General features: G+C 31.9%; 2 protein-coding genes across 2 annotated transcripts; one reads left to right on the plus strand and one right to left on the minus strand.

Annotated features, from left to right (window-relative positions):
* Window positions 1-3,004: 3,004 nt before the first annotated feature.
* Window positions 3,005-4,606, plus strand: LOC111308483 (Peroxidase superfamily protein). Its single transcript, XM_022906812.2, has 3 exons — window positions 3,005-3,277; window positions 3,435-3,777; window positions 4,001-4,606. Exons 1-3 carry the CDS (start codon window positions 3,005-3,007, stop codon window positions 4,408-4,410), a joined length of 1,026 nt encoding a protein of 341 aa, XP_022762547.2. The 3' UTR covers window positions 4,411-4,606.
* A 4,931-nt stretch (window positions 4,607-9,537) lies between these two features.
* On the minus strand, window positions 9,538-15,792 carry LOC111308499 (uncharacterized). Its single transcript, XM_022906831.2, has 13 exons — window positions 15,440-15,792; window positions 15,201-15,331; window positions 14,692-14,835; window positions 14,190-14,335; window positions 13,091-13,321; window positions 12,376-12,545; window positions 11,685-11,785; window positions 11,147-11,293; window positions 10,602-10,657; window positions 10,452-10,509; window positions 10,090-10,210; window positions 9,896-10,006; window positions 9,538-9,771 (listed from the first exon to the last, which is right to left on the minus strand). The coding sequence occupies exons 1-13, from the start codon at window positions 15,447-15,449 to the stop codon at window positions 9,680-9,682; spliced, it is 1,518 nt and encodes a 505-aa protein (XP_022762566.1). The 5' UTR covers window positions 15,450-15,792; the 3' UTR covers window positions 9,538-9,679.
* Window positions 15,793-16,924: the final 1,132 nt, after the last annotated feature.

Below are 16,924 nucleotides of genomic sequence, written 5' to 3' on the forward strand. Positions count from 1 at the left end.
AAAATCATGGTTATTAAATAGTAAATGCTTTCAAAGTGAATTTTTTATTTATAGTATACACATTAGATGTTTAAGATTAAGAACTGAATTTGGTTGAAAATGATTTAAGATAATTTAATTGTAATACATTTATAAAAGGCAAGACAATTGATTATTTATAAGAAAATAAATAACCTAATTTAGCTAAAGAAATATATTTTAAATTAATAAAATGTATATGAAGTCAAATTGAAATAATTAAATACAAGATACGTGATGATTATTCAAAACAATCCATATGTCAAAAAAATAGATTATCTACATTGGATTTTTTTTACCAAAAGTTTTTGGTTTCTATATATTTATATAAAATAGGATACATGGCTTATTGATCACAACTAGTATACATAAAATTTAACATTATAATGTATGATTAATTTTATAACAAAAACAAAAATCTAACATTATAATGTATCATCAATCTTATATAAATATATAAAATCATTATATTATTTTTATATATATTTATACATAAATAACATCTGTATATTTAATCAAATATGAATATATCAAATAATTTATTAAGGAATCAACTATTGACCACTTATACATACGAGTATAATTAGTATAATTATATGGTTTGGCCATAATTATATAGAGCACAATGCTTTGGCCACTTATACAACTATTGACCACTTATACATATAAGTATAATACAACTATTGACCACGTATACATATGAGTATAATTAGTATAAAAATTAACAATAATTAAATGCATGATAAGAAAATAGTAGTATAATTAGTAGAAGATTTATTTCTTACTTAGAATAGTGCTCTATACATGTATATGCACGTTTCTTTCAAAAATCATATGATATCTCAATCTCACGCCATTGATTTTAGTAATAGTGCATTGTTAAAATATAAAAAGTATAATTACCTAATGATTATTAACGCTTTCACTAATTTAAATCAAATCATAAATATCATTATATTGTTAAATTATAATTATATATAAAATTATATTGTTTTTGTTTCCTAGGCTTGTGCAGCTTGATGCATGAAGTTGTTTCAAGTGCAATTATTTGCATAATTTCGTGAAATATTGATCACATTATCATATGATACATATGAGAAAATTTAAAGGAAAAGAAATTAGTTTTATTCAAGAGATATGCATATGCATATGATCGCTATGAGAAATTAAGGAGGTGTAATTTTTTTTTTTTTATGATATGATGATGAAAAAATAAGGAGTCAAGTGACGATTCATCTAGAAGTGGATTATATAAGCTTTAAAACCAAATATGACTGAGGAATCCAATATATATATATATATATATATATATATATATATATATATATATTGAGGTACGTAGAAGAAACCCAACTGATGGATATATATATGTGGTCCACATATTTATGAGTTAAAATGGATCATACATGTATAACTTTTCATCTCGTTTACAATTCAAGTAACATGCATATATAGTAAAAACTTTTTTTTTCATTAAATACTAGAAATTAAAATCTCCCAATGATGGTCACTCACGAAGACAGCGCCGAACAGATGATGCTAACTATCCGTATTCTTTAATTCCCCCCCCCCCCTCCAAAAAAAAAAAAAAAAAAACCTATCCGTATTCGTTTGAACCGTCAACCAAATCCAACTACTCTCTCTCTCTCTCTCTCTCTCTCTCTCTCATTTTTTTTTTTCGCCAGATGATAAAAGGGTGGAGGGCTTGGGTTGGGAGAACCAAAAAGAAAGTATAGTTGGTTTGTGCTCAGACCAGCCGATCTGGATATTGCCTCATCATTTGCTAATAATGATTTATCCTTGGAATTGGAAATGTTGATCAAAAGTAACCGTTGAGTTAGAGAAAATTTTTTCGATACGTTGGGTGCCGTCGTCGATCTTGTAATTGAATATCTATATTTGCGTATTTTGTTCATTTCTCGGCCACTTTTTAAGTCTATCTGCCAAAACCTAAATTCTACATGGGCTTAAACTTGGCTGGGCAGGGCCACCCCCAATTTTGCATCTGTAGCCCACCCAAGTTTGCTCAAAATTTCCAATTACTTTTTCCATCCATATTGCATATGTTAGTTTTTATACGATAACAGGGTAAATTTTTTTACTTTATGTCTTATTTTTTAATTATTTTTTTAATATACTTTAAAGGAAATATATATCATTTTATTAATTCTAAGTATGAACTTTAAAAACTTCACTTCTAATGAATTAAATAATTTCTCATAATATATATATTATATTTATTATTTACCACGTCTTTGAATCACTTCTATTTGTAAACTATCCAAGGATCGTGCTATCAATCTAATCTGGTGGATCTAATTTGATGGGTAAGACCAAGATTTGCCTAAGTAAGACTTATTATAAAAAAAATTAATAATATTTTTCTTTTTGTTCTTTCTATTAAAAAAAAAAAACCTTTTAGTTAACCTATTGAATTTACTTATGTTAAAGTTATTATTTTTAATCACTTTTGATTAATAGAGAATAGAGAGGTTGGAATTCAATTCTTTAATCAAAATTAAAAATATTATGCAGTATTAACCTATTGAAGCACATATATATTCAGATGGGATAAAATTTTTTATGACTATTAAAATAAGATTTCATTATCCTTATAGTAATCACAACGCAATAGCTTCTGAAAAAGAGAAAAGCCAATGCAAGTCAGTTTCCTTTTTTAAAGAAAGTAATAGCATTAGTAAAAGTCAGAAGCTAGCATTAATTAATAGTCGGACATGGTAGCATGTCGTCTTAGATTAATAATATTGGCCCGGGTGCGTCCCACGTTTTTTGTAATTAATTAATTTATTAATTGAGGTATGCTAACCAAATTATCTTATTCATCAATTACTACTAATAGAGAGATGTATATATATATATACACGCAATTGGTAAGAACGTTACTCAAGAAACCATTCATCCATCATCATCAAGAAGAACAGAAAATCCGAATTTTTCTTAAAATTTGGGCCTTAGAAATTAAACAATGAAGTCCTCCCTTCCCTGTTTCTACCTCCTCACACTACTTGTGTTAATTGTATCTGCAGCCTCTGGCAGTGGTGAACAAGACTCTTCTCCAAAATTTTCCACATTGCCAGAGACATCCCCTTTTGATAATCTCCTATCCTTCACCTACTACCACCAGAGATGCCCAATGCTTGAAGAAATTATCAGTAGAAAAGTGAAAGAATGGATTGCAAAGGATCACAGTCTTGCCGCCAGTCTCTTGAGGTTGCATTTTCATGACTGCGCTGTCACGGTAATATTTAAATCTTGTAATTTTTCATGCTTGATTAATTTGGAGACACTGCCACCTTCAATGCATACATTAATGCCATAAATGTGTCATTCATGCTCATGTATACCTTAGCTGAGGTTGAGGATGGATGGAATTATTAATGTGAATTGCGATTCAGGGATGCGATGCTTCCATTCTTTTAAACTACGAGGGAAGTGAGAGGACAGCGGAGGCCAGCAAAACATTGAGAGGGTTTCAAGTGATAGACGACATCAAGGCGGAGGTGGAGAAATTGTGCCCAGCAACAGTTTCTTGCGCAGACATTCTGACGGCCGCCACCAGGGATGCCACTGTCTCACTGGGAGGTCCATACTGGATGGTTCCCTATGGCAGGAAAGATTCCCGAATTTCAAATGCAAAAGATGCTGACATGGTGCCTAGTGGTAGAGAAACCATTACCACTCTGCTTCAGTTTTTCCAGTCTCGGGGTCTAAATGTTATTGACTTGGTTGTTCTCTCAGGTACTTGTTCTCAGAACTCAAATCTTCTCTTCTCTTATTTATTAGCCTAGCTACGTACGTCAAGATGCATTTTCGTTTAATCAATTAATTAATTAGTAAAGATGACGATGATAATGATGATGCAGCATTAATTAATCTTTTGATATATATATATATATATATATATAAATCAAATATATAATTGGGCTCCTTTCTTACTAATTATAATTATCCGTATGTCCAGGAGCACATACCATTGGAAGGACATCGTGTGGTGCAATTCAACATCGGGTCTATGGCTTGAATGGAACTGGCATGCCTAATCCACCTATTGATGATCACTATTTGGACTTCTTGCAAAGAAAATGCAAATGTGTATCAGATCAGTATGTTGATCTTGATGCTACCACCCCATCCACTTTTGATTCCCAATTTTATGCAAATCTTCAGAACAAGATGGGACTCTTATCCACGGATCAAATTCTATATTCCGACTCAAGGACTAGACCTATTGTTAACACATTAATTCAAAGCCCCTCTATTTTCAGACACCAGTTTTCGGTCTCCATGCTCAAGCTTGGAAACATTCAAGTCCCCACTGGTCAGAATGAAGGCGAAATTCGAACCAACTGCAATTTTGTCAACTCTAATTGATTTCATTTTTTTAAAAAATAAACTGAAGTAAGCTTTTATTATTTAATTTTTAATTTTTTATAATTTGGTCATTAATTAATAATGTGATAATATGTAATTTAATGATAATGTATAAAATTTTATACATTATCAATGCATTAAAATATAAACTCTTTTTTATTTATCTATATTTTGGTAGTAAAACAATAACTACATATTTGCTCGCTCTCTTGTTTTGACAGTAATTAACGTGGAAATTACTGTACGCTTCAATTAAGCTCATGAATATATTTTTGTGTTGTGTCACTTTTCGTATTTATGGCTATCCCTGCATGAAACATTTATGAATTTAATTCCCATTAACTCCATAAGTCCTACATATATTTTTTTTCTTTTCCGTTGTTAGATCTTGAATTAATTAATTTAGACTTTTCACAACCTTTATGTGGACAAAACAAAAACCTTACCTAAATAAATTAAAACCTGTGAAAGACATAGAAGTTATATCCTGATAAGCGATTGTGAGTAAATTTCTTTTTAAGTGCGTGAAATTTAATATTTGAATAATTAATCAAATTTATTTTATTTTTAATATAAAATTTTTATATATTTACATTAAGTAATGAAATTTATGCCAAGAATCCTAAGGTTTTAGATTCACGTTCTACTGTGTATGATTTTGATTATCTAATTATATTTAATTTGTTAGTTGATTATTCAGTAATATATTATATATAGATGTAATAACTGATTGTCATTGTAACTTCTTTTATATTTGTAATTTTTAAAAAAATAATAAAACTTATGCAAATTATTTAAAATTTTGTATACTTTATTTATTTAATAAATTTTATAATCTATCTATTTAGTTTTTCAATTGGGAAATGTAACTTAAGCAAATTGCGTAAAATTTCAAAATATCTTTTAATCATAAAGAATATTTATTTGTAAACAGTATGTATATAACAGTCCTTTCAATTTTATTTTTATTGGAATACTATTTAATTAACAAAAACTTGACAAATTTGGCCTCTCTAGGTCTTTCTAAAATTAAAGTTTAATTAGAGATAACATCAACATGAATTCAAAAAATAAAACCCACATGTTAATTAATTAGCAATAATTCTGACCAAAAATAATAATAATAATTTGTAATAGGGAAGTTATGAGTATATATTGTGACCTAAGCTTGGCATTTAAAAAAAAAAAGAATTAAACAAGAATATAGATCAACAAAATTAAATAATAATTGAAAGTGTATCAATTATCATTATATATAGAATTATATAGATCGGTAATTTTATAGTTTGATCTTTTAGATTCATCAATTAAATTTACAAGCAGACGACCTAATCTATCTACATAATATGTATTGGAGAAAATTTTTTTTAATTATTTGGGATTAATCTTGTGTTTTGGGCTCTTTGGCCAGAATATGAAGAAACAAGTAATTACAAGAGTCTCTTAATTATGCTTCTTGTTGTCTCTTGGGAGTTCTATCTGCCGTAGGCGTGTGTTTCACGAACCTTTGCTTTACTCTTTTTGGTCTTTCAAGTTTCAACTCTCTCTCTTTCTCTTTCCCCTCGAAATTAGTATGTACTATTTAAGATCAATAAGGAATCCTCCCTCATCATCAAAACTCATCAACTCTATATGCAAACTTGAGCTTATCTCTCTCAACATAGCAGTTGCAGCAGGTAACTAAGCTAACCTTGGCTCACCTACATGCCCACAACCCTATATATATATATATAATTCTTCATTTTGCGTGGCTGGTACTCATGTAACTTCCTAATTATACGGCCACTTGCATCACTCTCTTCGTCCTTCTTGTTATTACGGTTCAGTCCAGTAACTTCCCACATAACAACACTAGTACTACAAGGGATGGGACGTCGACTGTGAGGAAACACTACAGCATGGAATTTTCTACAAGAAGATCAGCCAAACGTCGACAACCGTTCCAAGAGCAACGTGGTTCATTTTCCTCCAACAACATCAGCATCAGTAGCAGCAGAGCGAAGAAGATCAGAAAACATTTTCAATGCTAGTGCACATGAAGTTCCTAGTGGTCCAAATCCCATTTCAAATAGGTAAAATTGATTCATATTATATTGTTCCACTAATTAATTAATGTGTTGTAATGAATATTAACTAATATGTTATGCATATTAGTTAGATCCCAAAAAATTGTGGGTGCGAAAGGATTTAAGTGTGTGTGTATATATATATATATATATATATTATGGGCTTGTAGTAGCTGTAGATTGCTTGTCAAATAGTCTATGTTTAATTTGTTCCATCCATCTTATATTAATTTGTTACATATGTACAGCTAGCTTGTAAGTCCCCTAGTGCAAGATCAAGGAGGGAAGGCACCATGCATATTTTCTTTATGTATCCTCATTTGACGACAAGATTACTGTGTATGAGATTTTGGTGATGATATAATTTTTCTTTCTTTTCCCGAAACAGTCATCAATTACAATTAATCATATATATATATTTTGAAATTTTGGAAGTTCTATATTAACTCAGTTGCAGCCCTTTTAGGGAGGGGTATGGAGCATAAACATAATCATGACTCCTGCATATATATATATATATATATATATATATATGCAGGAGTCATGATTATGTTTATGCTCCATACCCCTCCCTAAAAGGGCTGCAACTGAGTTAATATAGAACTTCCAAAATTTCAAAATATTGACAAGGGATGAGTTAATTTTTTTTTTTTTTTATATATTACTATTAGTAGTTCAAAGGGAAGCGTATATGCAGCTAATAAAAGAAATGGCTATTTTCACTTGGTTCGATATTCGGAAAAAAAAAAAAAGAAGAAAAAGTTTGGCTGATATATGTCAGGAACGTATATAGTAGATTAGATTTATATATGTAGCTGCTAATTATATTATGAAAGACTTAAATGAACAATAAATGCTACAAATATCAGAAAGCATGCAAAAAGGTCGGCATTGCAATTTGGGATTAAAATATGGAGCAAATAAAAAGATGAAAAAGACAAGAGTGACGAAAAGAAGAGATAATGATTACAAAATCTGTCTTCAATTTAGACAGAGAGGCTCTGGATTAATGTAAGGTAAAGTAAAATATAAATTGTCCTAATTAAATAATGAAAGGTAAAGGAAAGGCCTAAACCCCATCGTTCCTCCTGTAAAGTCATGCATAGACACACGGACCTGGAAATGGCATCCAAAGCAGTGGTGATTTGTGTAGGCCTGAAGGGCCACTTTCCTTCTCCGCAATAACTAATTTAACCATTAACAAAAGAAATGCCTGTGCATCCTTAGATCACAAGCAAGAGGGAAATTGCAATACAAAAGGAAAAGCCGAATACATCAACGATTAAATAACACTATATATATATATATATATATATATATTTTAAATATCATATCTAATAATTTAAAATAAATGATTATAAATTATACATTTAAAATAATTTCAATAAATAATTATTAACAAAAATTTAAATTCAAAATTATTCTATTAAAAAAATAAATTTTAATCAATTAAATTAATCGCTTGTTAATATATATTTTGATATTTATTCTAAAATAAAAAATAAATAATGTTTTAAGATTACAGAAATTAAAAAATAGAACCCTCGTTTTCCTGCTAAAAATTTGAAGATATCCTCACGTGTCAAGTTCTAACTTGTACAATTTCAATTCTCACTGCTGAAGAATGATGATAGACTGATAAAGATATGGGCATTAGATTTTGTTCCACGACTGTCTATGATTAATGTAACAACTTTCTGAAAAGTAGTTTAAGTCAAGACTCAAGACACCAAATATTTTCTATGATTTAGAGGATCGAGGAGTTAGGCCAAGGAGCCTGTTCGCTTTTGGCAATCAAAGCATCATTCATTGGTCTTTGGCTTTTGATTTTGACTGAGATGTTTCAATTTCATCACTTTACCCTTTTGTAGCAATGGCTAAACCATATGTATCAATCACCAGCCCATATTAGCCTGAACCAGGAAATACTGTAGCTAATGAAACTGAGAACCAGAACCAACCCTTTTGAATTTGATTTTGAATATTCCAGGGAAAGACAAAACCAAAAGTGCTTGTCTTGTCGGAAAAAACTAAGAGTGATGGTTAATTGAAGTATTTGCTTTATTAGGATAGGTTTTCTTTTCGAAAAGCTAGGTGAGGTTATGGTAGTGAGCATTGCTCTGTGCGCGGAAACAAGAGAAAAATCAATTTGCCAATTGGCTAGCTAAGGCAACATTTGTCACACATGGCGTGCATGCTGCGCTGAAAGAAAATACTATATCAGACTTAATTTTATGAATAACCACAAATTATAATATAATGTTGAATTTAATATATAAATTTTAAAAATTTTTAGTATATTATTTAAAATATAAATTTATTAATTAATATAATATTTATTTTTGTTATGATTAACTTTAAATATTAACATAAATACACAGTCATTTAACTATTAAAATAATTTAAATATTATATTAAAAAATTTTAAAATTTAAATATCATGTTAAGTAATTTATTGCAATTCAAAAATCATTATAACATGACCGCCCACCCGCACCAGACCAAGGACACAGGGCAAGATTCTACATGTGAATTGACCATTGACGGCCAACAGCATTTTTACTTATAATATATTTTTTTATAAATTTAAAGGAGGCGAGCAAAATGGAGGATAGCACAAGATCGCACTTGTCAATTCACAATCGACGTAACCTGAATGAATAAATGTCATTTTACTTTACTAGTAATATTTGCCTTCATTTCTCATTTCTCAATCAACACAAGTAGGTGCGGCGATCAACCTCATTCCTTAGTCACTAGTCACTACCATGGTGAAAAATGCGTACACGGAGGAGCCAGAGGCTTAACGAAATGAGAGAAACCTTTCTCAAAACCAGTTGAATAGCATTCTCCACTGCAAGTCCAAGTGGTAATATCTACAAACTGGCAGAGAACTACTTCAACCTTCAAAAACCGCTAAGCCCAAATTCCTAAGATAATGGAGAGTAATACTTAACAACATACGAGCCCAACCCAACATTTTGACCTTATACAACCCCCCCAAAATGATAAAATATTCACAGCAGACAGTTACTTTATACCCTTCCGATGCCTAACAGTAGATTGTCTGGGAAACATCCTGTAGAATTTTGTTTTGTTATGCTATGCTATGCTATTAAAGCCTATAGTGGCCATGCCTTGCACCATTAGAAAGCATTCCACTCAAGAGTATCAAGTCTCTCACCATAATCATGGTTTCCAACTCAGGACCAGTGCATGTAGAATAGCCCTTCTTGTGATCCAAGCCATGCCCCAGAATTATGGTTTTGTCTTTCAGCTTCCCTTCCAATGCCTCCTGCAGGTATTTAAGAAGGTTTATACAACATAAACTATAAAGTGGACAAAACAAGTCATATTATATATTCCGGTCCCCCAGAGGGAAAATAACCCAGTAAAAGTAGGGAAGAAGATGAATGTACTTTCAGCTCTTCGCCAGCAAATGGTTGTTGGCACAGAATTAGAAAATTTGTCCTCAAAGAGCAGTTTACCAGACTTGACACTCCAGAGTCGTAAATAGCAGTCTTCTCCACCTAAGATGAAAATGTTGTCAGACTCTCAAATCACTACATCTGCTAAAGATTGTATGACATTCATTCAGTTGGTAATTGTGGACCTGACATAACAAATCTCTCAGATTGGTCAACTCCAATCTGTATACGAGTATGAGAATTCACATGCCCTCCATAAGATTGTACAGCCCTTCTCTTAGTTAGATGGTGATCGTAAAGCTTCATCTATCAAGAAAATTATTAAAAAGAAAAGAATATTCATAAGACAATCCATCTAGACATGCCCCAATACATCTATAACCAGTATCACAAAAATTACAACAGCTATCATAAACAAGGCAAATGAAACAACTATGTACTTCAATATAATTAAATAAAATTAAACAGGGATGAAAATTAAGTGTAGAGGTGAGAAGTCAGCAAAGCAACAATTTGTAAAAGAGTTAAAGCAATAAAGGAAACTTACTGAACCATCCATCGATCTTGCCAAGAAATACTGATCATAGGATTGAAGTGATACCAAACTTGTGGTACAAAATATAGCAGGAGTTAATAAACTCAAAACAAAGAAAGAAGACTAGAAACAGGTTAAATAAAAACATCACAGCTCACTCACCTAGAAATAGATGATGGCATATAAATGATATGAGAAGGAGATATGTTTCCTTTGAGCTGTAAAACATGACGACCAGATACATTAACCTCTGATTCAACAGAAGAAGTTCCAAGTTAAAAATTCAACATATTTCCATGACATTAGCAGGCGGTAATAAGTACATTGTGCAAGTTGACACTACAAGCAGAAAAATGGAAATATGAGATCATCTGCAAAAACTAATAAGCATGGTAAACAACTGCAGTATCCATAATTTTCAATCATAGATCCTCATCAGGTTGAGGAAGAAAATGAAGATTATAAGATATGATGAATTGTGTCAAACTAGAGAATAAGATTTTCCATTCTGAAAAAAATTCCTTATGGCTCATTGCTCGTCAACTTACAAAGCTGCCACACTTCTAAGACCAATATTTACATTGAAGATACATCTACTTTTAAAACCACAACCCGGGTTTCAGAATTACCAATCACCATCATTCATCATCTTCATCACATACACACATAAAAACTACAATTTAATATCTCTAAAATATACTTGATACCTCAAACCATTTTTTCTGATTACTTCTGCCTGATGAAAAGTAAGGATTTCGATGCCTAGTATGTCCAGCAGCAATGCTTTGCTGGTTCTCGCGAACATCCACAGTGACAATTGCTCCATTTCTGAGTCCACAAAGCACAAGATTTCCCTGAAATAAGTTATATTCAGGATCAATTTCAAGATATAGGTATGCTGCAAGCATCAATGCTGCATTGCAAGACTCAGAGCATATATCATAAATATATGATTATGAAACACATTAAGCCACTAGTTACTATGAATAAGATATACACATATAGCTTGAAACCAGACAAAAAAAATGGTCCAGAAAGCCGGTCCAGAGAGCCTCCAAAAATGAATTTATTTGGCTCCCAGCGGGTAATGGGTGAAACAAAATTTATTAAGCATGATTGATTAATATCGATATTAAAGAACTTATTTTTCCCCTCAGAAACTGATACATTACTAAAAGTTTCATCAATTAAAGTAAAGGGGAATTTTAGATCATTGACCATAACATTGAAGTATATAATACTTACAGTCCGATCAAATTGTTGTGCCAAGACATCACTTTTACTATGGCACACCCATGTTGATATTCCTCTTTCCACATCAACCAAGGCAGCTCCATGATTGGTTCCTATAATGATCAAAACAAGCATATATAAGTATCTGAACATTACAGAGTGAAGGATAATAGCAGGTAAAGGTCACTGCCCATCTTATTTATTTATCTATAATGTTAGGGAGTGGGAATGACAATTGTTCAAATAACATACAGCAACAGAAATTTTACACCAACATAATTTATCACGACAAGTCCCAAATGATTGCAGTTTGTGATTGAAGAAAAATATAGAAAATACAGAAAATGCTAGACCAAATGATCGGAACTAAGCCCAAGTAGACAAATTTATGTCTAATACCATGTAATTGCAACCTAAACTGAACAAGGAAATATACTTCAATGACTCTAAACGAAACTGATGAAGACATGGCTGGAGACGATAGCAATGGACCTAGCATTACTGATCAAACTAAAGACTAGGGATGAAAGGTTAATGATTCCATCTAGAGGACGATGGCATAATAGAGGAATTGAGATATCAGAAAATTTTGGAAAGTCATCTAATTCCATGCTAGAAATGAAAGACAACATCAAAGTTAAATTAAGCACAACTTAAAGATATCAAAAACTTAAAGAAAATGAGAGGGAAAGAAAAAACTTGCCAATCACTGCTTGATTTTTATGAGAATTATAATCTGCAGCCCAAATGGTATAATTAAAAGAAGCAACTGCATGTAACCTTTGATCCAATCGAGAAGTAAAATCTACTGGTTCCAGGAGATTAAGGATATAAACATATCCACAAGAAGTCTCAGATCCCAGTGTAGTTATCCTGTTTTTAAGTTAAGATATTGCAAGTGCAAAACCAAATCTCTTCATCAGATACAAAGATAATACATAAAAAATTTGAGGAGTTCATGGCAGGAGTGGAGACTGCAGCATATTAAATTATACAAACCATGAATTAGGTAGCACATTCATTAGGCAAAGGGAGATTCCAGTGGTCAATGCTTCATAAAACATGATAAACTCTAGGGCATTGGATCACAGCCAAGATTTGAATATTTCAGGAATTAATTTCTTCAGTTGAAGGGAAAAGTGTCTTTTCCTAGATTTAACATGCAGTTTGGACTAAAGCCTTTCTAGAACAGATTAAATCTAGAGGACCACAATCATTGTCTGCATATCCCAGAGTTAAAAGTCTAATCAAGAATCAAAACAATTTTTTTTTGTTTTTCCCATCCAATATTTTGATTTGAATAATATAACTTAACCTATTCAGATGCAAGGAACATTTAAGTGTTGCCATTAACATAAATGATTCTAAGACAAGCCAAATGTTAAAGAGTTTGTCAAAATAAGCAATCATTGAAGGATACAGTGTGTTGGAGCTTAGAATCATCATTGTTTGTACAAAAAGATTGCTTTTCACACAATCTTATACAAGAGATTCTTGATGACATATGAAATGAAACACATGTGGGCCACCACACATATTGAGGTGGTTCATTATTCTCTGCTTCCACCTTGGTGGAAGGCCAAACATGATCCGGAATGTATCTTACCCCATAATCAAAAGGCTGTCCAAGCTTTCCAACCGTTAAGAAACTGCAAGACACCGAATTTCAAAAGCAATAGCTAAACGTTATCCAAATGTTATGAAGTACCACAGCACTGATAGAAAATTTCAAAAAAGAAAAGGATGATATATAAGTTGCTTTGCAATGCCATTGAAAGAAGCTACGCTTATGCCATAACAACAGCTAGAAGATAATAACAAATTGATGAGACAAATATAAAGCTTGAAAATACAGTGTAACATAAACTTGAATGGAAAAATGGAAGTGAGAAATAATGAGTGCATGTGTGTGTATGTTGCAGTAGTAGGAGAATGCACCACATGTGATAAAGAATGCAACACAAACATGTAAAAGCTCCAATGCAATAATGGGAGGGATACATAATATTTAGATGGTAACACCAAGAAGAACAACAATTCATCATGAGGAAGACAAGGTGTTAAAGTTATGTAGAGGTTCCAATGTCGCAACGAAATTCAAAAGGAGACCTAATTTATATGGTAGCACCAATAGGAAGACCATGCTATGCATTGAGTTCCTCATAGTTTTACAACACTTCATTGTAATTTGCAAGAACAATGACATGTTTAGATAAACCAACCGTCCAGTCCTTCCAGGGTTTATTATCACCAGATGATATGACACCACCATTCAAAATAAGAGGTCATCGCACAAAACACGGTAACCAATGACAGTTCAGCAAATTGCATTTTGCCACCAGTAAATGTGATAAAGGCATATAAATGCAAACAACTCACACCCTATGTGTTAATTTATTGTAAGCCCATCTACAATAGTAGAATTTATAGTAGAACCTTAGAAAAATATTTTGGAGGCATCTTGTATTTGGAAGAGAATGCCGCTACATCAATGTCTATTTACAACTCTGTTTATACCTCAAGGAGCCATCTATACTGCCTACTAGCAGAACATCAGTTTCCATTTGACCCTCTAGTGTCTGTACACCAATTTGTGTCTGTTCCAACGAGCTATCACTTATATTAACTCTTAATAAATTTGTGCTTGTCCCATAGCTCCAAACCTGAAATAAATCTAGAAAATTGTAAAATAAGATTATGAAAACTATGTGATTCTTAGTAAGAAATTTTTGGGATGCAGAATTCTGAATAATGCTCTAAGATGTTAAATAATGACTTAATGCCGCCAAAAAGAAAAAACCCTATTACAGACAACATAAATTCATATAAAAGAGTATAACTCTAGTTTCCTCCCTAAATATTCTCAAGGATCACAAAGGAAAAAGGAGAAATGGTTTGATCTATCCGCAAGATAAACTAAAACTAACTCTTAATAGCAAAAAAAAAAAACTGCAGTTTAACATGAATAATTCGTAAATTTTAGATAATAAGAAAATGAATTGGGCAACTTGTAAATTACCGCAGGTTTAGAAGCATGTAACTTGTGGAATTCCTCCTGAAAGCTAAGCCTCCCTCGACCATAATTAAAAGCATCGCCGTTCAACTCTCTAAGATGAAGTAGCCTAGAGGTGGGAGCCCTGGTTTGTGGACATAACTTTGTTGCCTGCAAAAAAAAAAAAAAAGTTTAACGTAGGAAAAACATGGAGCTGTATGTATGTGTCTAATAGAGTTTAAAAACTTAGTGGTGAAAAACAGTGAAAATTGAGGAAGGATTATTATTATGATTATTAGATGAAAAGTGTTCCAAATTAAAAACTCAAAAAGTCTAAACAGATTGGATAGAGAACCTGATGTATATATAGATAGTAAACACAAAGAATGAATTCAATTGAACCTACTTGAATTATTATTTTTACGAGTTTCAAACAAAACTATGTCATGTGAATCATAAAAAGGAAAAACCAAACCCCTTTGGTGGAGAAGCGTGATTATTGATGATAATTATGAAGAAGAACAGGAATGGGTTACCTGGACGGAGTTTGAAAGTGGGTGGTTGTTTTGGGATTGTGAAGCATGGGAGAGGGAAGAAGAGCCAGGAATCCGAGGTTTGATGGGGAAGTACCTGTTCTTCTCAGCATCGTAGTACAACCCAGGGGGGTCTGCTACATCACAGTCAAATAAAAATGCTAACTCTTCTTAGTATCACTGTTATTATGCTTTTAAACAGTTTAATCAAAAGAGAGACACTTAAGAAAAAATTTGGGAACCTTGTGGCATGTTTTTGTGCAGAGAAACTAAAATCACACTATGTTAGAAAGAAAGAAGAAGATGCTTTAATTTGTGTTATAGGGTTTGGCAGAAACTGATTAACAAGCAGTGGCCGTCGCTTATTCATGTTGATCTACTTTCCACAGCTGCAATGGCCCTGGCCTAACTCTAAAATAAAAATACTTTTCTTCTTCCAATCCAATAAAAAAGTATTTCAACTAATTTGTGAACAGTTTGTTCCCTGACGAAGATGATATTTCAAAGAAGCAAAAGAAGAAAAAATACTCCCAGCAAGAACTCAGAGAAAGATACGAGAATGGAGATCCTAAATTGATTTCGTTGGTAAATCTTTAAGAAAATTTGATTATTATGTCATCTATTTAAAAAAAAAAAAAAAAACTTCTTCAAACCTGTAAAATTCAAGCTACTAAAAAATCAAATTTTATCAAAGCCTTACCTCAAATATCTATGATATAACCAAATTACCTAGGATCAGATTTCTCTCCTTTCCAATAATTTAAAAAAGGCCAATACAAACTCATTCCAAAAATCCTAAATCTCATTACCAAAGATGAATATGAGAATAAGAAAAGTGTTTTTTATACTAAAACAGTTTTAAATTGACAGACTAAAAATTCTTTCCAACAAAAAATATATTTACACAGAATTGAACACAAGTTAAACCAAATCAGTCATCACTTTAATCAAAGCCTTGTCAATCTTTAAAATATTTTCTTGTAATTCAATCAAGAATAATAACTTTAGATCAAGAACTCAGATACATGGTTGAAACTAACATTGAATTCACTTATGCTTTCACTGAAAAGGAGAAAGAGATGAAAATTCTCAAGATTTAATTTGCAAATCTTCAGAATCAGGCAGAAACAATAACAACAAAAAATAGCCTCCAGCTACAATATCTTCACTCCACTCAACACCGGCATGCATGACACCCCTCATCAAGCCGACACTACTTCTTTTTACAAACCATACAATCTTTCAACCTTACCATCAAAACCTTTCTTCACACCATTTCAGTATAAACCTCCCCTTACATCCACACCAATATCTTCCTAACCAAAACAATACTTCACTTATATCTCAAACCAACCAGAACAATCTTTCTTTGGAACAACTGAAAAATAAATTCAGACTCTAAAAAAAACAATCAGTTGATCCAAAACTCAAAAGAGTTATAGAACAACCACTTATTCAACCTCCAAAATCAAAATCAAGCTCAAGTTCTACACCTCAAAACCTTCCACCTCACACAAACCAAAAACATATACAACTTATGATTTTTCTTACACAAACCCTTCCAGAAATGATTCACTAGATGGCACAAGAAAATCTCCCTTCATTTTCCCTTAAAAATATTTTTCCTCTACTTTTGAAAAAAAATCTCAGATGGAGACTATTAAGTCAGCTATTACAGATGATACTAATGATTCAAATGAGTCAGAACTTCCTCAGATCTTCATGAC

This window comes from Durio zibethinus, chromosome 2 (genome assembly GCF_047325235.1).
Source record: "Durio zibethinus cultivar Kanyao isolate XHJ-2024 chromosome 2, ASM4732523v1, whole genome shotgun sequence".
In the NCBI taxonomy this organism is placed as follows: Eukaryota; Viridiplantae; Streptophyta; class Magnoliopsida; order Malvales; family Malvaceae; genus Durio; species Durio zibethinus.

What these genes read in the sequence shown, in the direction of transcription:
- LOC111308483 (XM_022906812.2), top strand. Translation starts at nt 3,005, where the DNA reads ATGAAGTCCTCCCTTCCCTGTTTCTACCTCCTCACACTACTTGTGTTA. An exon ending in TTCATGACTGCGCTGTCACG is followed by an intron (nt 3,278 to 3,434) that starts GTAATATTTAAA and finishes ATTGCGATTCAG; the next exon opens with GGATGCGATGCTTCCATTCT. An exon ending in TGACTTGGTTGTTCTCTCAG is followed by an intron (nt 3,778 to 4,000) that starts GTACTTGTTCTC and finishes CCGTATGTCCAG; the next exon opens with GAGCACATACCATTGGAAGG.
- LOC111308499 (XM_022906831.2), bottom strand. An exon ending in ATCAGAAAAAATGGTTTGAG is followed by an intron (nt 10,658 to 11,146) that starts GTATCAAGTATA and finishes CATGTTTTACAG; the next exon opens with CTCAAAGGAAACATATCTCC. An exon ending in TGAGAGATTTGTTATGTCAG is followed by an intron (nt 10,007 to 10,089) that starts GTCCACAATTAC and finishes TTTTCATCTTAG; the next exon opens with GTGGAGAAGACTGCTATTTA.